The 24,226-nt window shown below is 41.3% G+C and overlaps 1 protein-coding gene across 1 annotated transcript in view; it reads right to left on the bottom strand.

Annotated features, from left to right (window-relative positions):
* LOC135462762 (ferrochelatase, mitochondrial-like) overlaps positions 1-22,011 on the bottom strand; it is a 28,355-nt gene extending 6,344 nt beyond the window's left edge. The window contains exons 1-10 of the mRNA XM_064740007.1: positions 21,968-22,011; positions 14,535-14,646; positions 13,234-13,353; positions 12,734-12,882; positions 12,097-12,169; positions 10,864-11,032; positions 9,780-9,878; positions 3,662-3,769; positions 2,103-2,267; positions 1,238-1,297 (exon numbers count right to left, since the gene is read on the bottom strand). Coding sequence (XP_064596077.1) covers positions 1,238-1,297; positions 2,103-2,267; positions 3,662-3,769; positions 9,780-9,878; positions 10,864-11,032; positions 12,097-12,169; positions 12,734-12,882; positions 13,234-13,353; positions 14,535-14,578 — 987 coding nt within the window. The 5' untranslated portion in view covers positions 14,579-14,646; positions 21,968-22,011. The remainder of the gene's footprint in view (positions 1-1,237; positions 1,298-2,102; positions 2,268-3,661; positions 3,770-9,779; positions 9,879-10,863; positions 11,033-12,096; positions 12,170-12,733; positions 12,883-13,233; positions 13,354-14,534; positions 14,647-21,967) is intronic.
* Positions 22,012-24,226: the final 2,215 nt, after the last annotated feature.

Below are 24,226 nucleotides of genomic sequence, written 5' to 3'. Positions count from 1 at the left end.
TAACAGGGCAGTCAGAGATGTCACAAGTGTAACAAGGCAGTCAGAGATGTCACAAGTGTAACAGGGCATTCAAAGATGTCACAAGTGTAACAGGGCAGTCAGAGATGTCACAAGTGTAACAGGGCATTCAGAGATGTCACAAGTGTAACAGGGCAGTCAGAGATGTCACAAGTGTAACAAGGCATTCAGAGATGTCACAAGTGCAACAAGGCATTCAGAGATGTCACAAGTGTAACAGGGCAACCAGAGATGTCACAAGTGTAACAGGGCAACCAGAGATGTCACAAGTAACAAGGCATTCAGAGATGTCACAAGTGCAACAAGGCATTCAGAGATGTCACAAGTGTAACAAGGCATTCACAGATGTCACAAGTGTAACAAGGCATTCACAGATGTCACAAGTGTAAGCAAAATAAAGTAGAATGATTGACACGGTCATACGCAGGTATCATTCTCTAACAAGTTAGCGCTAAGATCTGACAGTAAATCAACAAGAAGAGCCAAAATTATTATACTGTCATAACTATGTTTATCATATGCACAGGGATTGCAGAGCAGCCACTTTGTATGGAGTTATAAATCATTGTGGTGGTAAAAGACACAGTTGAGAAATTTGAGCACAAATTTAGAAGTCTTTGATATGTAACTCCCAAACTGCATTTGGCAATGCATGTCCTACGGTGACAACTGCAACCCTGTGAATGGCCGAGGGAATGTTGAACAATGTGGTAAATATACTACCTTGGTTTTGATCTGAAAATCGCTACCAATGATTGGCTATCTGTGTGCTCTGGGAGACCTCTGCAACCCTATGATTGGCCACAAACTGGACACTGCCATCGATACAGACAGCATTTCATCCCCCTCTCACAATGCCTCTCCTTATTTCTTAAGGGTTACAATAAGGCTGATTGTTTGCCATTGCACACCCTGTACTCAACACTGTTTCACAAATGTGACAGAAATGAGTTTCATGCGTGGAATATTAAACTGATAATGAGTAACATTCTCAAATGAGATCCACAGATCTTCACCTGCCCGGTCACCCAGGTACATCGAGTCTGAGATTGCCCTGATGTTTATAGGTCTGGCAAAGTTTGGCTCGGCCAAGGGTGGCCCCAAACCAAAATCAAAGTGTGCACCATTTAAAAAGCCTGCTGGGTGGAAGATCTGTTTCACTATCAAAGTGCATGCACCTGTATGTGTTCTCACCTTAATTAATTAGTTAATTAATTACCTTAATGAAAGTTTGACTTCCATTCAGTGATGCTGCTCTTCTTATGTTCTTCACTCCAACCTAAAAAAAATAAAAGTCAGAAATGTTGACCGACTCTGTGAACCTATGTTAATAACAATCTAAGTATTACTTTAATATTTATGATATCTGTAGAGCCGACAACAACAATAACACTCGGGCTGAATCACATACACCTGGGATTCAGATAATCTATCTTAATATAGCCAGCATACATATACAAGTAACAGTAATAGTTAACTTTGGTTTTATACTACCCATGGCTGTGCAGTGCAGGCATTCGCTTTCTACAACAGACCATTCAACACTTTGCGTTCAATTCTACAACAGCATTGACCATTCACCATTCCGAAACAAAATAATCAGTATGTACTTATTTATTTGACTTGTGTTTTACGCCGTATTCAAGAATATTTCACTTATACAATGGCAACCAGCATTGTGGTGGGAGGAAACCGGGCAGAGCCCGGGGGAAACCCATGACAATCCGCAGATTGCTGTCGGACCTTCCCACGTTCGGCCGGAGAGGAAGCTAGCATGAGCTGGACTTGAACTCACAGCGACCGCATTGGTGAGAGGCCGCTGGGTCATTACGACGCGCTAGCGCGCTAACTATCTAAGCCATGGAGACCCCCAAAATAATTAGTAACAACAGGTCTCCCCATTTAATATACCAGACACTCCAGATTCTACAAATGAATAAATGCTTGAGTGGGGCGTTGAACATTTATCAAGTAAATGAAAGTGACTGACAAACAAAAACATACATGTGTACATACATGTATGTAGGAACAACAAATCTGAAGTCAACTTTTCAGTTATTTCGAAAGTGCACAGCGCCGCTTACCTCTGCGCCCAGATTCTGCGCATACTCCAAGTCCAGCTCAAACAGTGTCTCGATATGGTCGCTGGTGAAGGCAATTGGCACTAGGAGCAGGTTTTTCTTTCCTCGTGTCGCCAGACCTTTGATCGCTTCGTCTGTGTGGGGACTCAGCCATGGCAACGGGCCAACCTAAGACAAGGTCAAAACAAATCTACATGTACACCTGTTCACATAAATGTAATCAACACGCCAGCATTGCACCAAAGTACTGGCTGGTGTCATATAAATAAAATATTCTTCAGTGCTGCTTAAAACACCAATCAAATAAATACATAAATCATTCATTGATGTAGGATCCTGTTCAGGTTCACAGGTGGAGGAAACCAGAGCATCAACAATGTCACCCAGCAACACCCCTTGTCATTCTCATGAATCGACTAGCATATCCTCATGAGCCAGACTGGCTAATATGGGTAAAGAACAATCTCCGTTGTTAACATCACCACCACAGCTAGACAAGATTGATCTTCCAAGCACGTGAGACTCATTGATGGGTTTACATGTAGGTTATAACATCAACACTAATGTCCCCCCATGGAGCTAAAATTAATTTGTTTTATCTCCTTATTTGATTGGTGTTTTATGCCGTACTCAAGAATATTTCACTTTATTTACGACGGCCAGCATTATGTTGGGAGGAAACTAGACAGACAGAAGAAAACCCATGACTAATCAACACGACGGCCAGCATTATGTTGGGAGGAAACCAAACAGAGCCAGAAGGAAACCCATGATTGTAATCAACACGACGGCCAGCATTATGTTGGGAGGAAACTAGACAGACAGAAGAAAACCCATGACTAATCAACACGACGGCCAGCATTATGTTGGGAGGAAACCAAACAGAGCCAGAAGGAAACCCATGATTGTAATCAACACGACGGCCAGCATTATGTCGGGAGGAAACCAGACAGAGACAGAAGGAAACCCATGACTGTAATCAACACGACGGCCAGTATTATGTTGGGAGGAAACCAAACAGAGACGGGAGGAAACCAAACAGAGACAGAAGGAAACCCATGATTGTAATCAACACGACGGCCAGCATTATGTTGGGAGGAAACCAGACAGAGACAGAAGGAAACCCATGAGTGTAATCAACACGACGGCCAGTATTATGTTGGGAGGAAACCAGACAGAGACAGAAGGAAACCCATGATTGTAATCAACATGACGGCCAGTATTATGTTGGGAGGAAACCAGACAGAGACAGAAGCAAACCAATGACTGTAATCAACATAACAGTCAGTATTATGTTAGGAGGAAACCAATGAATGAATCAACACGGCGTCCAGAATTATGTTGTTGGGGGACCTTCCCACATACGACCAGAGAAGACGCCAGCATGAGCGACTGCATTAGTGAGTTCATTATGCTGCACTAGCGCGCTCACCAACTGAGCCCAGAAAACAGAATTACCCCCTGACAACAGGCATCAAGGTAACCACCTGGAGTTCAATACCGAAGTAATCACTAATCAGGTAAACTGCCGCCAAGTCCCGTTGTCCCATTCCTCAACCTACCTTAGACTGCCAGACAAGTCGATAGGGGTGGCTGTGTCCCAGCTTTTCCATTACCCTGTTGACCGTGGCTCCCACTTCATAAGGGTACGGGTCACCCCGATTTACAACCTGGAGACAGAGCATAATATCTAAACAAAGAGAGTTCTAATCACACGGCTGTTTATTAATTACTTGTACGCCATTTGATATTAATGATCATTACTGTGATTCTTTACACTTTTCGCATGTTTGTGTGATGTTTCGCATGTATTCAAGCAAATTCTGATTGCTTTATTCTCTGAAGACTGATAAAATTATACTGTTTGTGAAGCCCTGAAATTGGCCAATCCAACCAATGTAGATTTGTCTTCAAACCAAAATTTAACACATACATAAATTACACTGACAGTTATTCCTTCATACATGTATGTGAAAAGTTTGAGAAATTAAGGAATAAGTCAATGGTTAAAAAACAAGAATAATGCAAATATAAAAAACTGCTATTACATGTTTACATGTCCAGATAGCTGCTGGAACACGTCTGTACATGTTCATGTAATGCTGCTGGAACACGTCTATACATGTTCATGTAAAGCTGCTGGAACATGTCATTACGTGTTCATGTAAAGCCGATGGAACATGTCATTACATGCTCATGTAAAGGCACTGGAACAGGTTATTACATGTTCAAGTAAAGTCACTGAAACACATTATTACATGTTCATGTAAAGCTGCTGGAACACGTCATTACATGTTCATGTAAAGCCGCTGGAGCACGTCATTACATGTTCATGTAAAGCCGTTGGAACAGGTTATTGCATGTTCATGTAAAGCCGCTGGAACATGTCATTACATGTTCATCTAAATCCGCTGGAACAGGTTATTGCATGTTCATAAAAAGCCGCTGGAACATGCCATTACATGTTCATGTAAAGCCGCTGGAACAGGTTATTACATGTTCATGTAAAGCTGCTGGAACACGTCATTACATTTTGATGTAAAGCCGCTGGAACACGTCATTACATGTTCATGTAAAGCTGTTGAAACACATCATTACATGTTCATGTAAAGGCGCTGGAACATGTCATTACATGTTCATTTAAAGCCGCTGGAACATGGCATTACATGTTGATGTAAAGCCGCTGGAACACGTCATTACATGTGTTCATGTAAAGCCACTGGAACAGGTTATTACATGTTGATGTGAAGCCGCTGGAACACGTCATTACAAGTTCATGTAAAGATGCTGGAACATGTCATTACATATTCAATGTTCATGTAAAGCGGCTGGAACACGTTATTACATGTTTATGTAAAGCCACTGGAACAGGTTATTACATGTTCATGTAAAGCCACTGGAACAGGTTATTACATGTTCATGTAAAGCCACTGGAACAGGTTATTACATGTTCATGTAAAGCTGCTAGAACACGTTATTACATGTTCATGTAAAGCCGCTGGAACACGTTATTACATGTTCATGTAAAGCCACTGGAACAGGTTATTACATGTTCATGTAAAGCCACTGTCACACGTTATAACATGTTCATATAAAGGTGCTGGAACACGTCATTACATGTTGATGTAAAGCTGCTGGAGCACATAATTACATGTTCATGTAAAGGTGCTGGAGCATGTCATTACATGTTCACGTAAAGCCGATGGAAAACATCATTACATGTTCATGTAAAGCCGCTGGAACAGGTTATTACATGTTCATGTAAAACCACTGTAACACGTCAGTACATGTTCATGTAAAGCCGCTGGAACACGTTATTACATGTTCATATAAAACCACTGTAACAGGTCATTACATGTTCATGTAAAGCCGCTGGAACACGTCATTACATGTTCATGTAAAGCTGCTGGAACACGTCATTACATGTTCATGTAAAGCCACTGGAACAGGTTATAACATGTTCGTGCAAAGCTGTTGAAACACATCATTACATGTTCAAGTAAAGCTGCTGGAACAGATTATTACATGTTCATGTAAAGCCACTGTAACACGTTATAACATGTTCATGTAAAGCCGCTGGAGCACGTCATTACATGTTCATGTAAAGCTGCTGGAACATGTCATTACATGTTCATGTAAAGCCGCTGGAACACATCATTACATGTTCATTTAAAACCACTGTAACACGTCATTACATGTTCATGTAAAGCGGCTGGAACACGTTATTACATGTTTATGTAAAACCACTGTAACACGTCATTACATGTTCATGTAAAGCCACTGGAACACGTCATTACATGTTCATGTAAAGCTGCTGGAACAAGTCATTACATGTTCATGTAAAGCCACTGGAACAGGTTATAACATGTTCATGTACAGCTGCTGGTACATGTCATTACATGTTCATGTAAAGCTGCTGGAGCACGTCATTACATGTTCATGTAAAGCCGCTGGAGCACGTCATTACATGTTCATGTAAAGCCGCTGGAACAGGTTATTGCATGTTCATGTAAAGCCGCTGGAACATGTCATTACATGTTCATGTAAAGCCGCTGGAACAGGTTATTGCATGTTCATGTAAAGCCGCTGGAACACGTCATTACATGTTCATGTAAAGCCGCTGGAACAGGTTATTACATGTTCATGTAAAGCCGCTGGAACACATTATTACATGTTGATGTAAAGCTGCTGAACACATTATATGTTTATGTAACAATATTACATCATGCTATCTATACTAATAGCTAAAAAGAACCCATATTGTACATGTATAACATCATTTTTCGAGTAATTGCTTTTAGCCATTTTAAGTGAGAGAGTGCTTGGGGTTCAACGTCAAACTTAACAATTTTTCAGTCATGTGACGCTGAGGTGTCGTTAGAGTGCATGTTATATGCCTCCTTGTTGCAGGACCGATTTCCATCGTTCTTTTTTTCTAGTGCTGCTTCACTCAGACGGCTTACCAAAGGCAAGTATTAAAACCGCTGATACGGGTCAACCAGCACTTATGTTTAATAAGGAAATTACAGCTTCCTCTTTTAAGGTCTTAAGTGTGACGTGCCGTATGATTGAAACTAGATCTAATGCCACCAAAGTGGGCGCTCTACCAACTGAGCCACTGGGGCTGGTCAGCAATTTTGAAACTTTCATCTACCTGGTTTATCTGCAGATATTGAAGTGAACACTTTAACACTGACACTTAAGTACATGCACAACTATTTTACAGGTGTATACAACATTTTAACATATAAAGATACTGGCACGTGATAATGACATTAAAACCCATGTATTTCTGAGAAAACAAATATGACAGCATATCACTGCACCAGGCAGAAAACCACCCGTGTCTGCAGTAGCCCATCAGCCAATACCATCCCAGCTGAAGTACATACATTGTACAGTGCACTGAGAATGTTGTACAGCAACCCAGCAGAAGTACGTACATTGTACAGTACACTGAGAATGTTGTACAGTAACCCTGCAGAAGTACATACATTGTACAGTACACTGAGAATGTTGTACAACAACCCAGTAGAAGTACGTACATGGTACAGTGCACAGAAAATGTTGTACAGCAACCCAGCAGAAGTACGTACATTGTACAGTGCACTGAGAATGTTGTACAGCAACCCAGCAGAAGTACGTACATTGTACAGTACACTGAGAATGTTGTACAATAACCCAGCTGAAGTACGTACATGGTACAGTGCACAGAAAATGTTGTACAGCAACCCAGCAGAAGTACATACATTGTACATTGCAATGAGAATGTTGTACAGTAACCCTGCAGAAGTGCGTACATTGTACAGTGCACTGAGAATGTTGTACAGCAACCCAGCAGAAGTACATACATTGTACAGTACACTGAGAATGTTGTACAGTAACCCAGCAGAAGTACATACATTGTACAGTGCACTGAGAATGTTGTACAACAACCCAGTAGAAGTACGTACATGGTACAGTGCACAGAAAATGTTGTACAGCAACCCAGCAGAAGTACATACATTGTACATTGCAATGAGAATGTAGTACAGTAACCCAGCAGAAGTATGTACATTGTACAGTACACTGAGAATGTTGTACAGCAACCCAGCAGAAGTACGTACATTGTACAGTGCACAGAGAATGTTGTACAGTAACCCAGCAGAAGTGCACACATTGTACAGAGCACTGAGAATGTTGTACAGTAACCCTGCAGAAGTGCGTACATTGTACAGTACACTGAGAATGTTGTACAGCAACCCAGCAGAAGTACGTACATTGTACAGTGCACTGAGAATGTTGTACAGCAACCCAGCAGAAGTACATACATTGTACAGAGCACTGAAAATGTTGTACAGTAACCCAGTAGAAATACGTACATTGTACAGTGCACTGAAAATGTTGTACAGTAACCCAGCAGAAGTACGTACATTGTACAGTGCACTGAGAATGTTGTACAGCAACCCAGCCGAAGTACGTACATTGTACAGTACACTGAGAATGTTGTACAGCAACCCAGCAGAAGTACATACATTGTACCGTGCACAGAAAATGTGGTACAGCAACCCAGCAGAAGTACATACATTGTACAGTGCACAGAGAATGTTGTACAGTAACCCAGCAGAAGTGCACACATTGTACAGTGCACTGAGAATGTTGTACAGTAACCCTGCAGAAGTGCGTACATTGTACAGTACACTGAGAATGTTGTACAGCAACCCAGCAGAAGTACGTACATTGTACAGTGCACTGAGAATGTTGTACAGCAACCCAGCAGAAGTACATACATTGTACAGAGCACTGAAAATGTTGTACAGTAACCCAGTAGAAATATGTACATTGTACAGTGCACTGAAAATGTTGTACAGTAACCCAGCAGAAGTACGTACATTGTACAGTGCACTGAGAATGTTGTACAGCAACCCAGCCGAAGTACGTACATTGTACAGTACACTGAGAATGTTGTACAGCAACCCAGCAGAAGTACATACATTGTACCGTGCACAGAAAATGTGGTACAGCAACCCAGCAGAAGTACATACATTGTACAGTGCACTGAGAATGTTGTACAGCAACCCAGCAGAAGTACGTACATTGTACATTGCAATGAGAATGTTGTACAGCAACCCAGCAGAAGTACGTACACTGTACAGTGCACTGAGAATGTTGTACAGCAACCCAGCAGAAGTACGTACATTGTACAGTGCACTGAGAATGTTGTACAGCAACCCAGCAGAAGTACGTACATTGTACAGTGCACTGAGAATGTTGTACAGCAACCCAGCAGAAGTACGTACATTGTACAGTGCACAGAAAATGTTGTACAGTAACCCAGCAGAAGTATGTACATTGTACAGTACACTGAGAATGTTGTACAGCAACCCAGCAGAAGTACGTACACTGTACAGTGCACTGAGAATGTTGTACAGCAACCCGGCCGAAGTACGTACATTGTACAGTGCACTGAGAATGTTGTACAGTAACCCAGCAGAAGTACGTACATTGTACAGTGCACTGAGAATGTTGTACAGCAACCCAGCAGAAGTACGTACATTGTACAGTGCACAGAAAATGTTGTACAGTAACCCAGCAGAAGTACATACATTGTACATTGCACTGAGAATGTTGTACAGTAACCCAGCAGAAGTATGTACATTGTACAGTGCACTGAGAACGTTGTACAGAAACCCAGCAGAAGTATGTACATTGTACATTGCACTGAGAATGTTGTACAGCAACCCAGCAGAAGTACATACATTGTACAGTGCACTGAGAATGTTGTACAGCAACCCAACAGAAGTACATACATTGTACAGTGCACTGAGAATGTTGTACAGCAACCCAACAGAAGTACATACATTGTACAGTGCACTGAGAATGTTGTACAGTAACCCAGCAGAAGTATGTATATTGTACAGTGCACTGAGAATGTTGTACAGTAACCCAGCAGAAGTACGTAAACTATAGTGCACAGCTTAACATGAGCCCAAATTCAACGTTGTCAAACAAACATGTTGCTCAACTGGTGTATTCCAGTTGTTACGTGTGCACCAGTTCATTCCTATGCCCAAGAGAACCTGGGACCAAGTGTGTTACAACCATTTGTTGTAAGCTGAGTCACAGCTTCAGCTTTCGTGCATACCCAACTTTATAAAGCAGCTTTTATCCATACCAGATCTTCTCAGGGGGACTACTCACCTGTAAAGGCAGGGAATGGGCTGAGAAGAGAATGACAACATCATCACGGTCCTCTTCTGGGAACTTCTCTAACTCAGCCTGGATGTTTTCTGCAAATGCCTGAGGAAAGAATGGGTAATGTACACACACTTACTCATACTCCTTACAGCGCATGCTTTGCTCTCCACCTTTCACTTTACATCACAGCCACCAATAGACTAGCTTGATCTTTGGAGCCTGAGTGACACACACGAGCTTGTTTAGGTCTAGCCTTATAACTTGTCCTCATCACTGTGACCCCAGTGACCTTGGTCTTGTTCAACTTTTCTGTACAAAATATACTATTTGCGTTAGTGAGGTAAAATAAAAGAAAAAGAGGGGCAGATGCACTGTGAGGAGTATGACACTTGCTCTCTCCATGACAGGCCTTTCAAAACTATGTGGAGATTTATTTATTTATTTATTTGATTGGTGTTTTACGCCGTACTCAAGAATATTTCACTCATACGATGGCGGCCAGCATTATGGTGGGTGGAAACCAGGCAAAGCCCGGGGGAAACCCACGACCATCCGCAGGTTGATGGCAGACCTTCCCACTTACAGCCGGAGAGGAAGCCAGCATGAGCTGGACTTGAACTCACAGCGACCACATTGGTGAGAGACTCCTGTGTCATTACGCTGCGCTAGCGTGCTAACCAACTGAGCCACGGAGAATATGTGGAGATTGATTCTACAATTCTACAGTATATGAGTGGAGGAGTTGTACTGAGCTTTAGAATATTTCACTCGAGAAAGTGTGGTAGATGGACAAAAACTGCCCAGCTAGTTCCCTAGCTTTAACAGGAGAGTCACAACGTTTTGAGCTCTGATGAGAGAGTAAAACTGCACCAAATCTGTGTCGGTGATGAGTCTTCCTCCTTTTTTTTTTGGAGACTCATTTATTATGCTCTTTGCATATTTTGAAAACCCTGAACTTACACATTAAAGCCTGGGTGGGCCACCTGCTTGATTTCTGATATAAAATACTTTTCACAGAGAAACAAACTAACTGAATATTCACAGGAGGTCCTGGATCTTTGATGACCTTGACAGGCACACAGCCTACCTGTACTAAGCCTGGGTGGGTAGGCCACCTGTCAATCACACTCCAGATCATGTTACTGGGCACGCCTCGCTTGCTGTAGTGATGATAGATGGCATTCAGGCTACTGCCAGTTGTTGAACAGCTGTATTGTGGGTACTGCGTGAATGCTACCCCCCTTTCAATCCCATCACTACAACAAATTAATACATTGTCTCGTTCATCTAATTGGTGTAACAAAGTACAAATACATAAGAGGAAGATTCAATAGGTGTGTGCCTTCTTCTGACAGGGCGTGTCCATGCAGCCAAAGTGCTGCCGCCACCGAAGTATCACGAAGAAGACACCAGACATGACACTCCACCCAGTCACATTACACTGCCATCTGGCCAACCAGTCCTGTTTCCTTGCTTTAACCTCTCAGTGCTGAGCACCAAGCCAGGCAGCAAAAAAAGTACTAACTTTGAAGTCTTTGGGATCACATGACCTATTGATAGTGGATCTATTTATTTATTTATTTATTTGATTGGTGTTTTACGCCATACTCAAGAATATTTCAGTTATATGAGGGCAGCCAGCATTATGGTGGGAGAAAACCGGGCAGAGCCCTGGGGAAACCCATGACCATCCGCAGGTTCCTGGCAGACCTTCCCACGTACGGCCGGAGAGTATTGATAGTAGAGTAAGTCAGGGTAAAGGCATGGGGTTCCAACACTCTTGACCATTTAATATTTATTTGATTGGTGTTTTACGCTGTACTCAAGAATATTTCACTTATACGACGGCGGACAGCATTATGGTGGCAGAAAACCAGGCTCTACCCACAACCATCCACAGGTTGCTGGCAGACCTTCCCACTTCAGGCCAGAGAGGAAGCCAGCATGAGCTCACAGCAACCGCATTGGTGACAGGCTCCTGGGTCATTACGCTGCGCTAGCACGCCAACCAACTGAGCCACAGAGGCCATCAAATAACATGGTACCCAAAAGATTTTAATCAGCAACCAAACAAAAAGCTTGTGTTCAAGCTGTATCAACAAAACAGGGTGTCCAAATCAGACTTATGGACAAAAAAAAACAAGAGTCCAAAATCAGCTTCATCACTACGACAGAGTGTCCAAAATGACCTCTTTCCCCAAAACACCAGGTCCTGGTATACAGACACTGACCTGACCTATACTTGGCCTCTCTCACTCTGCTGAGCTTAACATGGGAGGGAGACAGTAGCTTGGATGGAGCTGATTGGCTAAGCCCTTACCTCTCCATCTGCTCAATCATGTCCTCAGTCAGTGGATCAGCATAACGGAATCCGATGTAATACTTGTGTGGCGCTGAAACAAGGCACAGAAAAGGCTTGAAAATGACCGTTCGTGTACGAAGCAACAGAGATTCAATGTATGCGATTTGAGGGTTCATAGTTCAAAGGCCTCACAACTATGTCTAAGCTGTAAAGCCCTATTGTCATTATACATATAGTTTTTGTACAGCTGTAAAAACAATGTTGCCTTCACGCAGTATACGTGAAATATTCTTCAGATGGACACTGATCATCAACCAAAAGATGTAAAAGTACACAGGTACATGTAAAAGACTGGCGACATGAAACTCCACAAAGACACCATTCAGAAAACAACATGACCACCTGTCCCAACAATGTGCCTGTATGCTGATTATGTAAGTGACAAACGGTATTAATCCCCTGTAGCGATCTTTGATAGGGTTAGCCAGAAAGTAATCAGCTCTGCCCCAATCCTTAACCAATGAAAACTGCATTCAGACTTCTAAACTCTTTGATCAGGGGGACCCCACCAGTTGCAGCAGGAATCTAGCTTCTGTCAACTGAGTCCTCAATTCATCAACCATGAAAACACCTCACAATCACTTTGGTCACTCACCTGTGGCAGGACTGATTTTATCCAGGATTTCTACCATTCCTTGACCTTGAAGTTCTGTCCATTTTTTGATGGGGGACCCTCCGCCGATCTTGCGGTACTGGTTCTGGATGCTTGGGGTTCTCCTTTTAGCAATCAAGGGGGCCAGCTTGCTGAAGACAGACAATAAAAAGCCATAAGGATATATACATGAAGTCTTCTAAAAATAGCTTTCATCATCTCAAAAGCAAACAGTCGTTTGTGCCAGGATACGTAGAAAAATAAACAAGAACCAAGTATTAAGAGAGAAAGCAATTATCATAAATTATGCAGAAATATATGGCCAGCTGAAAAAATCTGTGAAAGCTCTTGTCAAAAATTCTCTTGCCAAGTGTTGTTTTTTTTTTTAGACACTTTGCTTTTTCTTTGGTAGTGTGTCACATTTTGTATCAAACGAACACTAATGGTGTTAACACAGCTTTGACCTCCCACAGGTCCCCGGTGTGTTAAGGGAGGTGCCATACCTCTGTACAGGCAGCTGTATGAGGTCCCGGTCCATGAAGAGTCTCAGCAAGAAGTCATGAACCTCCTCTATAGTTTCTGGGCCGCCCAGGTTCAGCATCATGATCCCCGTCTTTGGCTTCCTACTCAAAGTATACACAGCACCTTAAATGTATACAGCATATTAGAGACAGTACCTTGTACATAGGACACTACAGGCAGCACCTTAATACACAGCACACCACAGGCAGCCTTTTATACACAGCACATTACAGACAGCACCTTATACACAGCACATTACAGACAGGACCTTTCACAAAGCACATTAGAAAGCACCTTATACACAGCACATTACTGGCAGCACCTTAATACACAGCACACCACAGGCAGCCTTTTATACACAGCCCATTAGAGACAGCACCTTATACACAGCACATTACAGACAGGACCTTTCACAAAGCACATTAGAAAGCACCTTATACACAGCACATTACTGGCAGCACTTGATAAACAGCACATTACAGGCAGTCTTTCATACACAGCACATTACAGACAGCACCTTATACACAGCACATTACAGACAGGATCTTTCACAAAGCACATTAGAAAGCACCTTATACACAGCACATTACTGGCAGCACCTGATAAACAGCACATTACAGGCAGCCTTTTATACACAGCACATTACAGACAGCACCTTATACACAGCACATTACAGACAGGACCTTTCACAAAGCACATTAGAAAGCACCTTATACTCAGCACATTACTGGCAGCACCTTATACACAGCACATTACAGACAACACCTTATACACAGCACACTACAGGCAGCACTTTATACACAGCACATTACTGGCAGCACCTTATACACAGCACACTACAGGCAGCACCTAATACACAGCAGAACAATTCCCCAACTGATCACCCTTCTGTACATACAGCTGGTGAAAAATTCCAGGAAATTCTAGGTCATTCACTTTGCAGTACCTTCTCTACAGACCATACTGTGATGGCCATAACATTTTTCACAGGAAAAACAAAAAATATAGTGTTAAATCAGATGTCGAACCAATTTAATGTCAACCAACATAATTAAGGCCCATGCACACATGTCCACTGCAGGCTTTTAACCTAATAAAACATGACACCCCATCCCGTCACATTATACTGACAGCGGGCCAACCAGTCCTGTTTCCTTGCTCTGATCTCTCAGTGCAGAGGGCCAAGCGACACCGCCGAGGTTTGATGCCAGATCTATAATGTACTAACTTTAAGGCAGACACTCTAATCATTAGGAGGTTCCTCTCTTTGCGTAGGCCTTACCCTGATGATGTTGAGCTGTTCCGATGCCAGACGCCCGCTGCCATCGCCGGGATACATCGTTTCTGTAAGAGTGACCTCCCTTCTGACACAGTATGAGCCTGACACAACAATCCTGTAAACAGGCAAAGGTCAGCTTACTTAAAACTTTCTATATGATTGGTTTGAATTCACAGCACACTAACATGTGTAAGTTGTCTGTTCACTGGCACAAGCACACATGAAAACAAAAGACAACACTATACTGGCATTGATAAATTATTCCTCAAGAAGTTTAAAAACTGTTGCATAGAAGAGACATCACAGTTCAGGGTTTTCATTTAGAACTGGAGAAGGGGGTCAGAGTTCAAAAGTAGGTGGCTGAATGTAAAGCAGTTATGTCACAATTTCTATTGATTTGAATTGTAAGAATATTCAAAGTAGGCCGCTACAGGGACAGCAGTAGACAGCAGTCTGTAGCCTGCCACGGGGACGGCATTAGACAGCTGTCTGCAGCCTGCCACGGGAACGGCAGTAGACAGCTGTCTGCAGCCTACCATGGGGACGGCAGTAGACAGCTGTCTGCAGCCTGCTACGGGGACAGCTGTCGGCAGGCTGCTATGGGAACAGCAGTAGACAACTGTCTGCAGCCTGCTACGGGGACAGCTGTCTGCAGGCTGCTATGGGAACGGCAGTAGACAACTGTCTGCAGCCTGCTACGGGCACAGCTGTCTGCAGGCTGCTATGGGAGCGGCAGTAGACAACTGTCTGCAGCCTGCTACGGGAACGGCAGTTGTCAACTGTCTGCAGCCTACTACGGGGATGGCAGTAGACAACTGTCTGCAGCCTGCCACGGGGACAGCAGTAGACAACTGTCTCCAGGCTGCTACAGGGATGGCAGTGGACAACTGTCTGCAACCTCCTACGGGGATAGCAGTAGACAACTGTCTGCAGCCTGCTAGTGTAAAGAAAGTCAATAATTCCACCATATCAGCTGTTTCTGCCACCCAAACCCTGTTTGGCCTTTTAGCAATGTTGTGAGCGAGTGGAGTACAATGGTGCTTAACACGATGGCCTCCTGAAGAATTCCAGGTTACAATATACAGTTATCAGAGGTCTGGGGCCGTTATGGTGTGTTTTCATCCCTCTTTGGAAATACTTATAATGGATAAATTATTTGCTGTTGAATCTTTTAATACCACTGAGGACAGAATTCTGGGAAGATGAGAGTCATCATATTATACAGGAGGTAAAGAAGCATGGAAGCTGGTGGGAGCAAGGTTTTGCAACCACACCTGCCTGGTCACCTTTGACGAAATGACCTCATCAGGTAGGTCACAATCTTTCTGACAATACAAAAAGCTGGATTCAAGTCTTCCACCTCATTGGCCTAAGGCTAAGGAACTTCTCTGTATCATCAACAAATGTGACCAGTAAAGCACGACTTTAGGTCCAGTTTGCAAAACATAATTCCTAGGATTTTGAAGACTAAAATGAACGGACTCCTCCTAGACAAATTTCCAAGCTCCAGGATCACGATGTTGGGGTAATTCCTGAACGAGATTGAAAAAATTTAAACTGGTCTGGTTTAAAATTAAAATGTCCCCAGGAAAGTCACAGTGTCTTAAATTTGAAGGATAAGTCTGATGTATATGTAAGACAGTTTCATGATCCTGGATAAGTTTATTCACATTTATTTACATATTTACTCAAATTAAGACAGTAAGTTGCATGGACAAAATCTGAATTATGGAAAAGCACCATTAAACAAAGTCTTAAATGGAGGTAATTATGAAAATAATAATAATTACTCAATTGTCATTAACGTGTACAAGATGAGATGGTCATGACAACAGGCAAGATGTAGGGTCAATTTCATCAAAACCAACGCAGTCCAAGTCTGGGGGAGATGCAGGGACAAAACTGTATCTACAGACAGACAGGATGATTCTGGTAACCACCCCCTGACCCCTGACCCCTGACCCCCACCCATCCTTTTAGGATTAAAATACTGATTTGAGGATAACATTAATTAGACCTGTATGTAGGCCATTGCAATTTTATCAATGACATAAAACATGCACAGTGGGTTTCCCCTCGGCTCTGCCCGGTTTCCTCCCACCCTAATGCTGGCCGCTGGCATACACGTGAAATACTCTTAAGTACGCCGTAAAACACCAATTAAACAAATAAATAAATAAATAAAATAGATACATTCACATAGTTCAATTACAATGATTTATGCATGGAAAACATAACAAACAGGTCACCTGGTCATAGTATCCCCATCTATCACATACACTGAATACATTTATGAAGCTTCATGCATATATGTAAATTTGTAAAATTGTCGCAGCTACACTAAGACCTCATTTACATACAGTATATGGAAAGGCTAGGGCTGAACACTAAGCTGGATGGCTGGGACAACGAAAGCCCGGGGGATTGTGTCGGTCAAATAACACATTGTAGAATGATTCTGTTTTCAAATAGGTAAGTCTATTTATAAACTAGCCTGGGTTCCCACTAAAACATTGTCAAATTGAAGTGTCAACTTTTTGTTCCTAGGGTTTTCTGTAGGGTTCATATTCTCATGACTTCAGCTAAAGTTGTCTCATTAACATGCCCCCATCACTTCCACTCCCTTTTTTACAAAAAAACTTTTAACAAAATGTGAGGTGAGGTGTGACACTATACGCATTGAACACCAAACTTTTTAGGACAGTTACTGGCAGTGCTGAAAAGCAAATTATTATTTATATTAAGGAGAAATGTCAGGATTTCCTTCAATGATAAAAGTGATATCTCACTGGCTTAGGGTTAGATATCATTTTTGTTATTACACACCCCGTCACAAAGAAATATGTTGTTTTATGACATCCCAATCGCTATGCATGTGCAATAACACAGTTATACATGTTAATTAGTATCTGTCTGGCAAGCAATTAACATAAACTCTGCTATTATACACATGTATACAAACTTACATGTGTATCTTCATTAACATCTGTCCTGCCAATCAAAAATGCCCATCACTTGCACAACAGACATATATCTCCTAAACAAGTGCAATACACAGTGACAAGCACACTGTGTACATGTACATATAATTACAGACTGTGCGCACATACATGTACATATAAATACACAATGTGTGCATGTACATGTACATATAATTACACAATGTGTGCATGTACATATAAATACACAGTGTGCATGTACATATGAATACACACTGTGTGCATGTACATATAAATACACAGTGTGCATGACATCTGAATACACACTGTGTGCATGTACATGTAAATACACAGTGTGCACATACATATAAATACAGTGTGCATGTACATCTGAATACACACTGTGTGCATATACATGTACATATAATTACACAATGTGTGCATGTACATATAAATACACAGTGTGCATGTACATATGAATACACGCTGTGTGCATGTACATATAAATACACAGTGTGCATGACATCTGAATACACACTGTGTGCATGTACATGTAAATACACAGTGTGCACATACATATAAATACAGTGTGCATGTACATCTGAATACACACTGTGTGCATGTACATGTACACATGAATACACACTGTGTGCATGTACATATAAATACAGTGTGCATGTATTTATGTATACATACTGTGTGCATGTACATATAAATACACAGTGTGCATGTATATATGAATACACACTGTGTGCATGTACATATGAATACACACTGTGTGCATGTACATATGAATACAGTGTACATATGAATACACACTGTGTGCACATACATATGAATACACACTGTGTGCATGTACATATAAATACAGACTGTGTGCATGTACATATAAATACAGACTGTGTGCATGTACATATGAATACACAGTGAACAGCTCAGATTACCGCCTTTCAGTAAATATCAGATTTGTACCTGTACTATTTATAGTCTTATAATTCTAAAGTTTGAAAATGTTATAACGCTACCCACTGAATACATTTTCTGAACTTTATTACCAAATTTCAACAGTAACACTTGCAAAGACGAGGCTGATACTTTGTGAAAGGTACTTATTTTGGGCTATTCTAAAATATTAGCAAAAACTTTTCTGGATTTGCACTGATAAATGTTTTTGACCACAATCTCTGGTGTTGTACCCTTAAGCTACATTGAGTACTGCATCCCATCTGAAGTTTGCTTGGTAAACATGCACTCTGAGAAGCATATAATGGTCTTAAATTTATTTATTTATTTATTTGATTGGTGTTTTACACTGTAGTTAAGAATATTTCACTTATACAACAGCATCTGGACAACATTCTGGTGGGAGGAAACCAGGGAGAGTCGGTTGGAAACGCAGGACCATCTGTAGGTTGCTGACAGACCTTCTCTTGTAAGGCTGGAGAGGGCCTTAAAATTACATTTTTGATGCTAACATTTAAGTTTTTTCAATATTTACTTAGTTACTCAAGAATATTTCACGTATACGACGGCAACCTGCAATATAGTGGGACCCACAAGTATCTGCAGGTTGCTGGCAGACATTCCCACGTATGACTGGAGAGGAAGTCAGCATGATGTGGAATAAATTTTTCTAAAAAGAAATTAAACTTCGCAGAAAACTGTTTAAGTGGCCTTACAAGGTGAATGTATCAATCAGAATCAAGGAAAATGTGCCTAGTGAAAACTGCTGAACTTCAGGTATGTTAGGTGAAACATGGTACGCACAGACACACATGGGTTAGAAATGCATTCTGTACATTGTACTATGGGTATCCATGTGTTTTACCAGCCTTGCAGCTAGACAGTGCTATACTTGAAGTTTGCGTGTTAATACCTTTTCTACTGGTAGTCAGCTCAATATACACTGCTACCGTAATTAGCCTAATTTTTGGGACACCTTCATCTGCTCCTTTTAGCCAAAATACAGGTAAATGCAGCAGGAATATTTTGTTGTTTTTTTTTTTTTTTCATGGTTAGTCCATGTAATGAGCAACATATTCACAGCTTTACTTTTCCAAAAAAAAAAAACTGGGAGAAAAATGTAATTCTTTGCTTTCAGCACTGCTAATATTTGTCCTAAAAATTAGAAGAATTAGGGTATACATGTTATTAAGGACTTGTGACATGACCTTGCCTGGGAGGACAGGGAAGATGGAAGCTTTTTACAAAGGTCTGCCTTTTGTTAGCTTCATGCTCCAACGAACCCAGATTCCGAAGCATTAATGTAGTCAGCCTAGTGTGACAGGAAAACCCGTGCAATGACTAGTGTTCCTCTTACTCTTCAACCTTTTAGCGCTTTCACAAGGTGTGTATTCAAGCATATTCTGAAGGCATTATTCTGTGCTGACTGATAAAATTATACTTTTCGTGAATCCCTGAAACTGGCCAATACAACCAATGAAGGTTTGCCTCCAAAGTCAAATTAAAAATGTGAATAAACTGCACTGAAAGTTACTCTTTAATATGCGAAAAGGTTGAGGAATTAGGGTATAGTGTTATTCACAAAATGCATGGTCTGCTCAATGTATACATTTTATACAGGATCAGTCAAGTTGCGACCTTGAAAATTCAGCAGAATTTGTGGGTTAGAGGTAAATGAAGTGAAAACAATTTAGTCCCTTATGCCCTGTGGTATAGAGGAGTGCTACATGTAAACTCGTTTCATCTCACCACAGGCAACACAACTGCATTGCATTGCACATGTTAGAAAACGAACTTGAATGAAAATGAATGAAAATTTAATCCGGTAATAATCAAACCATTCATTGCTAGGGGTAAGAAAAACACATATAATCAAGACACCTTTTCATTTATTTATTTACTTTTATTGGTGTTTTATACCGTACCCAAGAATATTTCACTTATACGACAGCAGCCAGCATTATGATGGGAGGAAAGCATGCAGGTTCCAGAGGAAACCCACAACCATCCTCAGGTTGCTGGCAGACCTTCCCACTCAAAACAACTTCTTAAGTCTGTGAATTTGAGGCGTTATCAAACTAACACACCTCCACATTCCTTGTGCAGAACTCTAGGTGTTCTAATATCACACACCTGGAATACAATATCTCATATTGTATCCCAGAGCACACCTGTCACAACTAAGAGTCAGGGGAGAATGAATTTACATGCAGGTGTACAAATCACACAAATCACTAGTCTTCTGCAAAGGAGAGTGATAATCAAACAACTCCTACAATACAAAACTGAAGGCCTGCTATAAGCTCGACAGAAGTCTCAGAATTGTGGAAAATGAAAAATTTAATAATGGACAAAATTTCATGTCAAACAGTACCTTGTCAAATAGTACCTTATAATTAGAGTTCAATCCTCAACACAATGAACTTTGGAAAGCAAACAACCTATTCATCTCCCTTGGCAGTTTTCATCTGGCAGTTCTTTACTTTTTAATAGAAGAGATGGGTCGTTTCCATCACTCCTGCAAGTTTCAATAAATTTAAGACTAGCTATATGCAGAAATCCTGATAAAATTACTTTTCTCTCTTCAAAATCGCAGTTTGCATGCGTAACGCATCGGGTGCATCAAAAATCGGCATTGTGTCCGAGGTCACAGGCAGAAAACACGGATAAAGAAGCTGATGCGAACACGATAGCCGCTAGCCTTTAGAATGTCTTTTTCTCGTTCGATTGACTCAGCAAACTGTTCTTTCTATTTTACATCGATGATGACTGACCAAATGATAGCTAACGTTGTTAGGTTGACTTGTGCATATTTTGCTGCGCAGGTCTGAGATTTTGGTACACCTGACTCGCCATAAATGCACAAAGTTATTCTGACGAGCGAGATGGAAATATTTCTGTGGATTTCAACAACATTTCAACTATGGAATGGATTTACACTTGCAGCAGTGGTTGAAAAGACCCATCTCTTTTCAGTCCACGAGTGCCGCCGTTTTGGGGTGGATTTAACGGCCAACTTCATTCCGCAAAGTGCCCTACAGAATGGATATACTCGTTTTTTTAATTCAAAGATTAAACATTGAGGCAGGTAAAAATTAGAAATTGCTGAAAATTGATCTCAACGTTTATTTTAATTGAACTAAGCTAACACCAAAGCAATCTTGAACTAGAAACAAAATAACATAAAATTGCAAGCTTACAAAACGGAAATATAAAATTTGATTATTTTGTTTTGAAATGGTGCCACTAAAATTGTAGGCATAATCAAAGAGCTGAACAGATAAGAGAAGTTTTCCTGACTCAACCACACCCGATGAAATTGAACTGATTACTTTATGTGTTACGTAACAAGAAAAGCGCCTTACTACAAGAACAGCATATTGAAGCCTAGCAAGCAAGTCTGAATGGATATGCATCCGGAAAATAAAATACGATGATAACAGGTGCAACACATAACTGTAAATAAAGACCACTGGACGACAGACGTGTGCAGTTCAACCGTTTCACCAGTAACCGTGTCAGAGTTATGCTTACCGTAAACATTGCGGCTCAGAAAAGTTCTGCACGCTGTCACACCCGCCATCTTCCCGGGAGCAGTAACACGCCTCTTTTATGAGAAGAGTCTGGCCAAAGGGAGGCTACTGTATTAGCGTACGTCTCACAGATTTGATTTATTTATTTATTTGATTGGTGTTTTACGCCGTACTCAAGAATATTTCACTTATATGAGGAAAATGATTTACTATTACCTTTAAAAGACTCAAAGTGTTACTGTACATTTCTTCATTTCAGGCAGGTTTGCAAACATCTTCAATGCAAAATATTTTATATTGGGGAAAAAACGCAATGAACCGAATGCGGTATTTTCCAAAAGTGCATAGGGGGCCTAAGTCGGCTATTAGATGACAAAAGTAAGAACCATCTGAAAAAGAGTTTGAATTCCATAGATCGAAAATATACGAAAATTGTCCCGTATATAGTTTCTATAAGGTAGGCATTCACATGTACAACTACTATTTAAAGGTCTATTTCTAACTTGTGGTGTATCATTTATGACCGTTTTTTTCATTTAAGGTTGCAACATTCACGCGGTTAAATATCACAAATGACAAAAAGTTATGTTCGTCAAGAAACAAGAACTAGTTTTCATCCATATGTTATGTTATGTTATGAGCAAAGCAAGCAAAAAAAATCGTTCTTCTGAAAATAGAAAGGATATTTTCTCCGACACTTGAATAATTTGCCTAATCAGCAATTTTCCTTGGCAGATCATATTTAAATTTAAGAGATTAATTCTGAATATCATTGCCGAAATATATATTTAATCTTCATTATTGGTGCTTTAAATGTACCATTGTCTTATTTAGTTCTGACAGGACTTCTGGTTCTGGTTGTTATTACAATCATCGCGTGAGGCAAATGCCCCAGATGGCCAGGCAACGATAAACCTATCTTACGCCTGATGCGGCCATAATTTATACTCTTTATATGATATTATGGTGGTCAGGTTTATGGGTTGAGGATAACCGAGTGCCATGAGTAAACCACCGACCTTTGGCACGTACGACACAAGCTTTGGCACGTACGACACAAGCAAATGGCACGTACGACGCAAGCTTTGACACGTACGACGCAAACACAATGCTCTGCCCTGCACATGTTGATATATAACGGGGCCTCGGTGGTTCAGTTGGTCAGCACGCTAGCGCAGCGTAATGACCCTCACCAATGCGGTGGCTGTGAGTTTAAGTCCAGCTCATGCTGGTTTCCTCTCCAGCTGTAAGTGGGAAGGTCTTCCAGCAACCTACGGATGGCCGTGGGTTTCCTCCGGGCTCTACCCGGTTTCCTCGCACCATAATGCTGGCCGCCGTTGTAAACCATTACAATTTTAGAACTTAGAGCAAAATTAAATGAACACTGAGCAGCAATGTAGAAAACTGGATTATATCTGATTTTCTTTAAGAGGTACGCTTTTATAAGCAGTAACATATTAAGCATTATAAGTTCAATGGAAATCGATCACCCATTTTGCTAATTTGTTAAACTGTTACATGATTTGAACTCATTGCAAGAGGTAAACCATGTTACATGATTTGAACTTATTGCAAGAGGTAAACCATTTTTGTCTGAAAGTTAGACCACACAACTGCATTTTGAGTAGCTCTAGACAAATGACATCTGAATAATTTGCAATTAGCATCAGCGCATTTGTTTTACCTAATTCGTCTTAAGCCTTAATTGACTACTGCTTAAGCCATGGTGCTGGGGGGGGGGGGGAGGGTACGAGTTATTGACTTCTGTTTAAGCTACCGTGCTAGGGAACAAGTAATTGGCTACTGCTTAAGCCATGGTGCTAGGGAACAAGTAATTGGCTACTGCATAAGCCATGTTGCTAGGGGCGAGTAATTGGCAACTGCTTAAGCCATGTTGCTAGGGGGCGAGTAATTGGCTACCGCTTATTTCTATTAAAAATACTATGACTAGTAGCAAATAACTCGCCCTTAGCACCATGCTTAAGCAGTAGCCAATTACTCGCTCCCTAGCACCATGGCTTAAGCAGTAGCAAATAGCACACCCCTCTCACCATGGCTTAAGCAGTAGCAAATAACACCCCCCCCCCCCCCCCCCTTGCACCATGGCATAAGCAGTAGTCCGCCTCACAGCACCATGGTTTAAGCCGAATTAGGTTAAAAAAAATGCGCTGATGCTAATTGCAAATTATTCAGCCGTCATTTGTCCAGAATTACTCAAATGCAGTTGTATGGTCTAACTTTCAGACGAAAATGGTTTACC

This window comes from Liolophura sinensis, chromosome 2, assembly GCF_032854445.1.
Source record: "Liolophura sinensis isolate JHLJ2023 chromosome 2, CUHK_Ljap_v2, whole genome shotgun sequence".
In the NCBI taxonomy this organism is placed as follows: Eukaryota; Metazoa; Mollusca; class Polyplacophora; order Chitonida; family Chitonidae; genus Liolophura; species Liolophura sinensis.
Note: the sequence above shows the minus strand (reverse complement) of the source record. Positions and strands in the feature narration are given on the sequence as shown.